Source organism: Equus przewalskii, chromosome 16 (genome assembly GCF_037783145.1).
Source record: "Equus przewalskii isolate Varuska chromosome 16, EquPr2, whole genome shotgun sequence".
NCBI classification, from domain to species: Eukaryota; Metazoa; Chordata; class Mammalia; order Perissodactyla; family Equidae; genus Equus; species Equus przewalskii.
Window position 1 is genome coordinate 23,022,230 of NC_091846.1, and position 12,850 is coordinate 23,035,079.

At 36.3% G+C, this 12,850-nt stretch overlaps 1 protein-coding gene across 1 annotated transcript in view; it reads left to right on the top strand.

Moving 5' to 3' along the window:
- SUCLA2 (succinate-CoA ligase ADP-forming subunit beta) overlaps positions 1 to 12,850 on the top strand; it is a 40,064-nt gene that overhangs the window by 22,946 nt on the left and 4,268 nt on the right. Inside the window, exons 7-10 of the mRNA XM_008517770.2 lie at positions 9,330 to 9,491; positions 9,586 to 9,728; positions 11,621 to 11,741; positions 12,204 to 12,292. Of these exons, the coding sequence (XP_008515992.1) occupies positions 9,330 to 9,491; positions 9,586 to 9,728; positions 11,621 to 11,741; positions 12,204 to 12,292 (515 nt within the window). The remainder of the gene's footprint in view (positions 1 to 9,329; positions 9,492 to 9,585; positions 9,729 to 11,620; positions 11,742 to 12,203; positions 12,293 to 12,850) is intronic.

Here is a 12,850-nt window from a genome sequence, read left to right on the forward strand (position 1 = left end):
CTAGTGATGTTGAGGATTTTTCGTGTTTACTGGGCATGTTTTCCTCAGTAGGCTGAGAATTTTCTCTTGATGTCCGTTGGTACCTGTATTAGTTTCCTATGGCTGCTGTAACAAATTAATTACAAATTGCAAGCTACCAAACCAGGTGGCTTAAAACAGCAGAAATTTATTTTCTCACAGTTTTGGAAGCCGGAAGTCCAAAATCGTTATCATGTGAGTCCAAGGTGTCTGCAGCTCTTCACTGTCCAGAGGCCCTAGGGAAGAATCCATTCCTTGCCTTTTCTAGCTTCTTGTGGCATTCCTTGATTTGCAGCCACCTCATTCCAGTCTTGCCTCTGTGGTCACATTGCCTTCTCCTCTTTTGTATATCTAATCTCCCTCTGCCTTTCTCTTATGGAGATACTTATAATGTCATCTAGGGCCCACCCAGATAATCCAGGATAATCTCAAGATCCTTATTTTAATTACATCTGTAAAAATTTTGCTATGTAAGGTAACATTCACAGGTTCTGTGTGTTAGGACCTGTTATCTTCAGATGGCCATTATCCTGCCTACTATAGCACCCAAAAAATGTGGATACTTTTTCTTTTTTTTTTTTTATTTGCACCTGAGCTAACAGCTGTTGCCAATCTTTTTTTTTTCTGCTTTTTTATCCCCAAATCCCCCCCACTATATATTTGTATATTTTTAGTTGTGGGTCCTTCTAGTTGTGGCATGTGGGATGTCACCTCAGTGTGGCCTGATGAGCGGTGCCATGTCTGCGCCCAGGATCCGATCCAGTGAAACCCTGGGCCACCGAAACTGAGTGCAAGAACGTAACCACTTGGCCACGGGGCCAGCCCCAGTTTTTCTTAATTAATTTGATGAAGTCTTTAATTTTTGAAAATTTATTTACATGCTTCAAAAATCAGAACAGTATAACAAATTATATTTCTATCAATCACATCCCTTTATCCTGAAATTTTGGTCTCTCTCCCCATCCTTATCTACTTCTGTTCCCCTCCTCCTAATTTTTTAGTTTCTTGTGTTTTTTCCAGTGTTTCTTTCGCAAATAAAAACAAGAAAATATGTTCTTTGCTACCCCCTTACAGAAAAGACTGCATACTACGTACATTCTGCATTTTGCTTTATTTGCCTAATATTATATCCTGGTAGTCTCTCCATATGTATGGCCTCTGTATATTAAGGAAGTTAATCTCTTGTCTGACATTTGATAGGAATATTTTACTAAGTTTGTCCATTGTCGTTTAGTTTTCTTTGCTTTTTTTGGACATATTGAAGCTTTATGTTTTATCATGTAGTCAGATCTCATTTTGAGTTCCACTGCTTTCATGCTGAAAGACTTTTTTCCCCTAAGAAAAAAATGAGACTATTTTCTTTACATAGATATTTTATTTTTTCTTAGATTTATTTGTAGAAATATATTTTTGGATGCTATTTTGAATGGGATCTTTTATCCCGTTGTGTAAGATCAGTAAATATTCATCTGCAATATTTTTTTGTTTCACTTTTAAATCTTTAATCAATCAAGATTTTATTTTAGCTTCGCTTCTTTTTTCCAAATAGTCAGTTTTCCTAAATTCATTAAATAAAACATCCTTCCCTAGTGATTTTGGATATCCCTCCATATCATATCCATATCAAGTTCTGATTCCATGGATCTCATTGTTCTTTTCTGTATCAGTAATTGTAAGTTTTAATAATGCGTGAGGTAAGTCTTCCCTTATATACTTGTTTAAAAATACTTTTTTCAGGGAGGCAGTTCTTACCTATTTATTCGTTTAGATTTGTGTTATTTAACCCTCTATGGGTCAAGGACCTTTTGAGAAATGCAGTGAAAATTGCATGAAAGCAAGTAACCTGACCCGAGGAAACTGCACTGGTGTTCCCATATGGGCACTGTTGGTCATGCAGTCGAGAAGATCACAAACTCCCAGAAGTCTTTGGTCCTGGTGTTGGTACTTGGATGTCAAATTACTAACTCCTGTTGCTAGGTAACCTTTAGAATTCTTTTGTCAGGGTTTCAGAACAAATCATTCTTGAATTTTCCTGGACTTGCATGAATCCTATAAATTGTTGGGGAAAAATTAATATCTTCCTGGTAGTTTTTCCAACTAGAAATATATTATTTTTCCATTTATGTAGGTCTTGATTTATATCTTTTTAAGTAAAACTTTTTTTATGTAGGTGTTATATTCCTTCTTAGATTTATTTGTAGAAATAGATTTTTGGTTGCTATTTTCAATGGGATATTCTCTGCTATTATATTTTCTTACTGTTTATTGCTGGTATACAGACTATTGATTTTGTTCTTAATTCTTAGATTTTAATTCTATTGTTGTATTTATTTTCCTTTGTCTTAAAAATACATTTACTGCATTTTAGCTTTCCTCCTGTGTTTTGGTTTATTTTCAGTTTCTTTTCATAGTACATAGTTTTGAATTTTGACCATGCAAAAGAGACATTCTGAGTATACATTGGTTTTCCTTTAGTAAATTTTTTTCAAAAGTATATATTTTTTCCCTATTTAACAAAAACGTAACAAATACTGTGTGCCAAGCATTATTGTGAGCACTTTACAGATATGAAGCCCTTTAAGTTAATTTAATGCATAACAGTCCTGTGAGGTAGGTACTACTACTATCATTATTTTATAGGTTAGGAAACTGAGTTACCAAGAGGTCAAGTGGCTTGCCCAGGGACACGTGACTTGTGATGGAGATGGGCTGTGAACTCAGTCAGGTGCAGAATTTATGATACAGTGGTATGACAGGGGTATTTTTGGTGGAGAGTAGTATATAGGCAGTATTAGAGTAGAAAGAGGTTAGTGGTAGGAATCTTTTAGGTTAGGAAGCTGTAGCAGTAGTCCAAGCAGAAGGTAACAAAGGCAGTAAGAATGGAAAAGAGAGGACTTTATCTTACAGAAGAGTCTCAGCTCAGGCTCTGTTAGCACATCTGCATTCCTCATAGTAGCTTCTTTGTATATTTTGAATGGAGGCTTGGACCAGTGTTGACTGTGTGGTTGTAAACATCTGCACATTGATAGGTTTCATATTTAAGGTACATGTTGACTTTCAAAAGTAATATTTAAAAAATATAGGTATTCGTCTCCTTTAGTACTAAGTTGCCATATGACAAGATAGAATATAAATTTGGGGAAATTACCATAGTATTTCTAAAAATAGTAGTTTAGGACATTTTGAACAACTAAATTTGGAATTATTTTCTTTGTGCACAATTGTTTTGGGAGCATATCTGCTGCATAGAATGAAGTCTGCCTCCTAATTTGTACTAGTTTAATTGTTTGAATAATTGTAAGATGAAGGCTTATAGTCTCTAAACTTATTTTGCTAGTAATGGTCTGAAAACAGGGTAATAGAAAAATGATATCTTTGAAAATAATTGCCTAAATAGCTTATTACGTCATTGCTGTCGTTGGGGTTTCTGAGAGGTCCTCCAAAGATTACCCCTCTTCCCTGCCAGAGTTCTAATCAAATGGATCCGGCAGCTAAATGGCAGAATTAGAACTATATATATATATATATATTTAAATAATATACCTATTCAGATACTAGGCTGTAACAGGGCAGTCCTTTCAGGGACAGACTGTGCCCTGGGAATAGTGGTTGGAAACACTTGCTCCCTGTGGGAAGCTCCCTCCCTGGAAGAAAGGTTGTGCTGAATTATGCGTGCCTGGTTTTATAATATTGAGATTAACTAGACAGGTAATTTGCCTTCTTTTCTCTGGGAAGAAGTGAGTAAAGAGGCAGTGAGAGGCCAGATTGTTATACTAAGTGAATCCTTTGAATGGTAAACATCAGAACTAGGGAAGATTTGATCTCCTCAACATTCCTCAGTGTTTTCTTTTTTTTGTGTATGAGGAAGATTGGCCCTGAGCTAACATCTGTTGCCAGTCTTCCTCTTTTTGCTTGAGAAGATTGTTGGTGAGCTGACATCTGTGCCAGTCTTCCTCTTTTTGCTTGAGGAAGATTGTTGGTGAGCTGACGTCTGTGCCAGTCTTCCTCTAATTTATGTGAGACGCCACCACAGCATGACCTGATGAGCTGTGCTAGGTCTGCGCCCAAAATCTGAACCTGTGAACCCGCCACCACTGAAACGGAGCACACGAACTTAACCGCTACACCACTGGGCTGGCCCCAGTGTTTTCTTTTCTTGACCATTTTGCTTAACCATTAACCCTATTATCTATCAGGGTGGACGTGGAGCTCTTGAGGGAGGAGATATTAGCTGCCTGTTCGAGTAGTTCTGTTGTGGCTTTGAGGCTGCCATCCTAATTCCAGCCATTGTTCCTTTAGATATTCTGGAGCACCTGTAGGTAATTTGGATTTTTGCCCCCAGAAGCTTCTAAAATGGGTCAAAATAGTATACTATTATCAGCTCTAAGAAAGTGTTATACTCAATTCTGAAAATTCTCTCTTTTCTGTTTCCAACAGCAGATTTTGCCCAGTCATGTTGTCTGTTGGAATATCAGAGGTTCTTCAGTGAGGTTAAATTATGGTATTAAGATACTCTAAAATACTCTAAAATAGGAAACTGCATAATGACATACCTGCAATTTAAAACTGGCATAACTTCGAGAACTGAAGTCCCAAGTCATATTCTCTTTTCTGAGTTAGAAGTCCAAAGAAATTAATATTCTTTCTAATTTCTTGAATATTTTGACTGATTATTGGTTAGAGAGGTTATGAATTCTAGACAGAGTTTGGGTTCTTTCAGCCATGGCAGTTTGGACTGTCTCTCATGGGAATGGGTAGAGTTTCTTCATGGTCTCAGAAGTTATAATTCGGCTCTTTTATGTGCCTCACTTTTAAAGGAGTACAAAAATGTTAATAACGCATACAGGTTTATCACAGCTTTGACCCCTCAGTTACCAAATTTAGGAAAAAACCACCAAAAATCCTAGCCATTCCTATTGCTGGGAACAGTGATCCCAGGTACAATTATGTTCCCAGAAGCCTGTACTCAGTTTTATCAAAGATCACAGCAGAAGCTGCGTAGTTGCTGAGTAAAGGAGAGTGCAGTGGTATCGGTCTCACCAGGATGCCCGTTGTCCTGATTATTTTACCTGTGGACTTCAGATCAGTTGGGAGAAATCTCCCAGCAAGACATTGATTTTGGCACAGTGCATTTGTGATTTCTAGGGAGAAAAAACTACCAATGTGTAATCTCTTAAAAATTTCCTCCCTTTTGAGCACCATGATTTTGGCACTCCAGTATGAATTGAGTATGGATTCCGTTTACTGATATAACACCTGCCCTTGCTTGTTAGCAGGCATTGTCAGTGGCTGGTTCTACTGACTGTTATTGAGCTCAGGCCTAAGAAATCTGCTTCCTAGGGATTCACCCCAAGTATGCTTCCATTGGAGAGTCACCCTCAGCTACTTCCTGGGTGAACCTGTCTTGATCTTCTGGAGTCTGTATGCCACAGGCCTAAGTGAGGACTAATACCTTTGCTGTGTGTTCCTCATTTTTTTTTGAACAGCACATTAAATTTTTAATTTAATGGATATATATACAATCCTGCACCCTATAGTTAGAAAAACTTTTTTTTTCAAATACCAATTGAAAAATGAAATCTTGGGGCTGGGCCTGGTGGCACAGCAGTTAAATTCACATGCTCCGCTTTGGCAGCCTGTGGTTCACCGGTTCAGATCATGGGTACGGACCTGTGCACTGCTTATCAAGCCATGCTGTGGCAGACATCCCACATATAAAGTAGAGGAAGATGGGCACGGATGTTAGCTCAGGGCCAATCTTCCTCAGCAAAAACAGAGGAGGATTTGTGGCAGATGTTAGTTCCGGGCTAATCTTCCTCAAAGAAGAAAAAAAGAAATCTTGAGCCACAAAGTAAAAAGTCTCAACAAATATCCAAGAATTAAATAACACAGATCATAGACTCTAAGCACAAAGCAATAAAATTAGAAATTAATATGAAACATTATTCATTGTCATGGTTTTTAAACTTTAAAGAAAATACTTTAAAATAATTCACAACTTAATGAAGAAATCATAATGGAAATGAGAAAATATTTAGAATTGAACAAACTGCCAGGTATGTAGTGCTTATTGGGAGGAAGAATTATCAAAAGTTGTCAATTGTTTCTTAGTTAATATATAACTTAAATGTAATTATCCAAGAATTTCAAACATGAAAAATTGATCATTATACAATTCATATGGAAAGTAAAAGTATAAGAATTGCCAATACATTTTTTTCTATTCAGTAGCATTAATTTAGTATGATGAGTGATGTTTAGCTGAACTAAATCACTGCTTACTGTGAATATGGTATGGTGTGGGCTTTTTCCTCCTAACTTTTTATTTTGATACAGAAATAAAATAGTACAAGGAAGTCACAAATATCCTTTATTCGGAATCACCAGTTGTTTACATTTTGCCTTATTTGTTTTAACATTCTCTTTTGCTCTGCTGTGTGTAAAAATATGTATTGTTGGAACCATTTGAGAGTGAATTGGAGAGATGTTCTTTTTTACCCCTAAATATTTTGATGTCTAAAACAAGAACATTCTCTTACATAACCTCAGTACATTTATCGAAACCATGAAATTTAATGTTGATAAAATATTATTTTCTAATCCATAATACATACTCAAATGTATGTTATGTGTCCCAGTTATGTCCTTTATACCTTTTCCCCGCTTCCCCCTCCTCCTGTCCAAGATCCTACTCCAGGATCACATAATGAATTTAGTTATCATGTCTGACTTTAAACAGTTCTTCACTGTTACTTTGTTTCTTGCCGTTGACACACACACACTTGTTTTTGAAGAGATAGGGTCATTTATTTTGTAGAATGTTCTTCAGTTTGGGTTTCTCTGTGTGATGTTTCCTTCTGATGTTGTTTCTTCATAGTGCATCATATCAGGAGGCACATTATGTCGGTTTGTTTCAGTATTAATCATATTAACTTGGATCAGTTGGTTAAGATAGTGTCCATCAGATTTCTTGATTATAGAATCACTATTTTTCCCTTGGTAATTATTAGGAAATTTGTGGGAAAATATTTTGAGACTACGTTCCTCATCAAACTTTTACTCTTTAGTTTTGACATCTACCGATGATTTTCAACTCCATTCCTTCTGTATTTCCTAGTTGGCATTGTATTGTAAAGAACAGCTTTCCTGTCTTCCTCATTTGTTTCTTCACTTATTTGTTTGTACCAGAATGGGCTTGTGGATTCTTATTTTGTTTAGTGAGTTATAATCTATTTTAATCATTATTTTGTTTCTTAGATTGTCCCACATTTGGCTAGTAGAGGTGCTTTCAGACTGGCTCCTGTAGCCTTTTTGTTTTTTTAACTTTTAGTCTTGAAATAAGTATAGATGATAGGAAGTTGTAAAAACCATACGAAGAGTCCCATTTCTCCTTCACCCAGCTTCACCTGGTGGTGACATCTTATATAGCTGTGTGTATCCAAGCAGTTAATTGGTACTGATATATTACTGTTAACCAAACTAAATACCTTATTCAGTTTTCACCATTTAAAAAAAATCTGTAGTCATTTGTGTGTTCGTGTCTATCTATGTGTATGTATAAATTTATTTAATTTTATCCCATATATGGATTTGTGTAACCGCCACCACCAAATGTGGTGTTCCATCACATTTTTATTGCTGAGTATAGTATTCCATTGTCTGGATATGCCCAAATTCATTCAAAACTATTCATTCTTTGAAGGAATTGGGTTGTTTTCAGTATTTTGCTGTTACTAATAAAGCTGCTGTGAACATTTGTATATAGGTTTCCAATGACCGTAAGTTCTCCCTTTGTGCTTTTCATATATCCCTTTTAATGTGTCAGGGAAGTGTTTTTTGAGCATTTCTTTCATTTTTGTGCAACAAAATGTTCCAGGATTATCTTTTACTTACTTTCTCATAGTTCTGGAATCAGCTTTTTCTCTTAGGGACCCTGGTTCCTTTAGTGAAAATGGTCTTTAGAAGCCAAGATATGCATGCTACCTATGCTTGCTACTGATGTGTCATTGCTTCTAAGCCTTTTCAGCAAACAGAGCCTAGAAAAAAGAGAGAAAAAGAACACACATACATAAAATACACATGTATTTATATCTATGTCTATTTTTAAAAATCTCTGAATTTATACTAATACCTCTAATTCCACTCCAATACCACAGAATTCATTCTAGTTCTACCGCTTTCCATATTTTTAATTCTTTTGGCCAGCGTTTAGAAAGCTGGCTCTCATTATCCTTAATATATTTATTCATTTACTCATATATTTCTGTTGTACTGTCCCTTTCTGTAGATCAAAGTTTCTCAACCTTCGCACTGTTGACATTTTGGGACCAGATCATTTTTGTTATGAAGGGGCTGTCCTATGCATTGTAGGATGTTTAACAGAGCGTTTTCCCAATAGCACTCAGATGCCAGTAGCAATCCCCAGTTGTGACAACCAAAAATGCCTCCAGACATTGCCAAGTGTCCCCTGTGGGACAAACAGCCACTGGTTGAGAACCATTGCTGTATATCCAAGTTTCCACATGTTATGTCCCTTGAACCTGAAGAACTTCCTTTAGTATTTTTTCTTGGTGTAGGTCTGCTAGTGATGAATTTTGCTTCTGTTTGTCTGAAAATATCTTTATTTTGTCTTCCATTTGGAAGTATATTTTCACTGAATATAGAAATCTGGCTTGATTTTTTTTTTCATCACTTCAAATATTTTTTCTTTTCTTCTCCCCTTCTTCCAGTATCACATATGCTAGATGACTTGATATTGTTCAACAGGTCACTGAAGTGCAGTTTTTGATTTTTTCCCCCAGATGGGATAACTTCTGTTTATCTGCCTTTAGGTTTTCTGACCCGTCTTCAATATGCGGTTAAGCCCATCCAGTGAATTTTTTATTTCAGATATTATACTTTTTAGTTCTAGATTTTCCATTTGGTTCTTCTTTACAGTTTTATTTTCCACTGAGATTACCTGTCTGGTCCTTTATTAAGGCTGTATTTTCCTTTAAATCCTTAAACATGCTTAAAATAGCTGTTTCATAGTCCTCTGGTAATTCCAAATCTGAGTCATCTTAGGTTTGGTTTCTTTTGACTTTTCTCTTTACTGTTGTTTAGGATAAATGTAGAACTAGTAACTTTAATGGGGCAGTTTTAATTCCCAAATATTCTTTTTCAATAAACAGTTTGAATTCATTGTGAACATAAGTTGAAATACTTTCAATGAGTAACACAATGTTTTTCCCCAAACTAAAGAACATTTGGTTATTGAATAGTTTATTGTGTCTACCTTGAAATTAAGATGACTTTCTTTTTTTCCTTCAAAGTGCTGTGCATGGATGCAAAGATCAATTTTGATTCTAATTCAGCTTATCGCCAGAAGAAAATCTTTGACTTACAGGACTGGACCCAGGAAGATGAAAGGGACAAAGATGCAGCTAAGGCAGATCTCAACTATATTGGCCTAGATGGAAATATAGGCTGTCTAGGTACCATATGTTTTTATGTTAGAGTTGGATTGGCTAAGCTTAATTATTTTCCTTGTGTTTGCTGCTTATACAAATCGTTTTCCTCTCTTGATAGTAAACGGTGCTGGTTTGGCTATGGCCACAATGGATATAATAAAACTTCATGGAGGGACTCCAGCCAACTTTCTTGATGTAGGTGGTGGTGCCACAGTCCATCAAGTAACAGAAGCATTTAAGCTTATTACTTCAGATAAAAAGGTAAGAGCAAGGCCAATGTTTTAGAGTTTGAAATGAATTGACTTGTGACTGGAAATTGAGGGATTGTAGACATCCAGGAGAGATTACTCTGTCAGGGTTTTTTTTAACGAAGGCACAGAAGGATATAGTGCTAGCAGTTGAATGGAGGAAGGGTTGCAGTGAGCTGTATAGTGTATGCTTGCTTGCTTGTTTGGTTAGAAGACCAAGAAGACAAGCTGTTTCTAGCTGGAAGGAGAGAAGAGATTTGAAGATAAAGAAGAGATTGAGTCTAGCTAAAGGAGAGACGACCTGGAGGAGATACAGTATAGCAAATAGGTTAGCTTTGGAGAGGAGGTTATTCCTTCCTTGACATGTTAGTGGAGAAAGGAAGATCATATGTAAAAGTTAGCTTGAAGTGGGATGGGAGGCTTCTGAAGAGAGTGAAAGGTATGAGGCAGACTGCTAAGGAAAGAATTGCTGAGGAAGAATCATTTTACTGCTCTTCAGGTTATGCTAGTGCTTCAGGGTTTTGTTTGTTTTGATTTTTACTTTTTTGCTTTTCCTCAAAGTTGGAATGGATAAATTAATTGGCTGGAATCACCCAAGAATGCAGTATTTGAACTGAATGGCAGAGGTAGACTGAGTATCACAGAGGAATGGGGATGAGAGAATTAGCATGTAGGTGACATTATCATTGAATTGCTTAGCCATGGGTTCCAGGCTCAGTAGTACAGAAAGTCAGATCTGTTGAGAGCACATAGACTGGGAAAGTAGAATGAGATTGAGGGAGTAGAGGCTTTTAATAGGAAAAGATTGGGTTTGATGGAGTTGGAGATGAAAGACGTTAAAGGTGAAAGGAGAGGAGATTGACATGAGAGTGGGATTTATGCATTTAATATTCTAGAAACATTCATTCTGGTCAAGCCAAGTACTTGTCCTTGGTAGTAATTAGTTGAAATGGGCTGGAGGTAAAAGTGACATGGTAGAGATCCAGTCACTTTGAGGCTAGAGTGTTAGATGATGTCTTGTGGTGCATATTGAAGCTATCCAGAGTGAGATGGAAGGGAAGGAGATAAGAAGGTGCCAAAGTCCACCAAGAATTCTAGTTTATCGTAAATTCTAGACCTTCATTTCTTGAAGGGGACATAGGAGGTAGATGGAGAAGGTTGCTTGTAGTTAGAGGCCACTGGCCCAGAGGCTCCAGCTGTTCTGGAACCTTCCTAGCTGCTTGATTGAGGGAGATAATATCTTGTTGTGTCTCTAACCCATTTGGATCTCACTGGTTGAGAAGCTTATGTAGCTAAACAAACTAAGGTTCTTTTTAAAAAATAAAATAGATTTTTTGGTAAAGGATAGAAAAATAGTGATTCAGACTATGAGTATGATGATGTAAGAATGCTGACCCAGACAGGCGCTGAAGTTTGGATGTGAAGCGTATGCAGGAGTAGGCATACAGAAGTTGAGTGCTTTTGAGGTCCCGGTTTGTGTAAAAAGTTGGTTGAGTTGATCGCAATAAATGAAGAAGAGATGATAGTTAATGAGCACTAAATTGGAGATCTTGCATGTGACACTGTCGTGTTATAAACATGATCTAGAATAGTCATGTTGGTGAATGACTGCGTTTAATAGGAAACAAGTAAATGGAATCAGGAGATCTTGTTCATACGGGATAGGCGAGAAGAGAATATGAGCCAAGTGTTGAAATTACTCAGGGAAGGGAAAATAAGATCTGACGGGTGGTAGACTGCGCAGACTTCAGTGATGAGAGTTACAGAGAATAGGGTGGTTTGGGCAAAATGTTTCCATGGAATTAATTTTTATCATAAGGCATAGATACTAGTATTTCCTTGAGCAGGAAGGGCAAATACTCATTCTTTTAAAATTTTAATCTACCAAAACCATTTTATTCACAGGTACAGGCTATTCTGGTCAACATTTTTGGAGGAATCATGCGATGTGATGTTATTGCACAGGGTATAGTCATGGCAGTAAAGGATTTGGAAATTAAAATACCAATTGTGGTACGGTTACAAGGTGAGTGTAAAAGATATCTTGTAATTGTTCCATGGACTCTAATTGTTTAAAAGTTCGTAATTCCAAGGAATTCAGTTCACTTAAAATATAATTTTCAAATAGCTGTATCTTTTAAATGAAAGTATTATATAATAGGAAGTTTTAAAAACATGAGTTTAGAAAAATTTTCTAATGTTAGGGCAAAATTGTTCATAGTCTTGCTTGGTATAATTTGATATAGTGTTTGTTGTGCTTTGTCTTAAATTCTGAGTTGCCTCAATTACCATTGATATAATAAGGTGGAGTGTTTATGAGATAATTCCAAGCTTTTACAGTATTTTCTTTGGGTTAGAAGCATTTATATTAAATGATAGAGGTACTCCTTTGATGAAATTTCATGCTTGTAGTGTATTGTGAGAAATATTTTAAATGGTTTTGTGTAGGTATTTAAAACATCTTTATATTTGCATAAATTATTTCCAGGTACACGAGTTGATGATGCTAAAGCACTGATAACGGACAGTGGACTTAAAATCCTTGCTTGTGATGACTTGGATGAAGCTGCTAAAATGGTAAACAGGCTATGTTAATCTAAGGACAAATTTGCAAAGTATATAAAGGATTTATAAACATTTAGATTCTAAAATGAACCAGCTAATATTGCTAATAATTAGTGTTTCAGCTAAATACTTGGAGTATTGAAGGGGTTCCTTATTCCTATTGTCACTTTGTGCCCAATCTTGTCTCATCTTTATTCTTACCTACTTCCTTCTAAGCCTGTGATTATTTTGAAGCAAATCTCAGACATTACAGATATACCTCATTTTATTGTGCTTCCCTTATTGAGCTAAGCGGATACTGCGTTTTTTACAAGACTTTCCACAAGCAAAAAGCTGTCATGCTGACAGCTCAGATGATAGTTAGCATTTTTTAGCAATAAAATATTTTTTAATTAAGGTATGTACCTTCTTTTTTAAAACATAATTCTATTACTCACTTAATAGACTAGAGTATAGCGTAAACCCGTAACTTTTATATGCACTGGGAAGCCAGAAATTCCTGTGACTGGCTTTATTGCAGTGGTGTGGAACTGAACTTGCACTATCTCCTAGGTATGCCTATATATCATT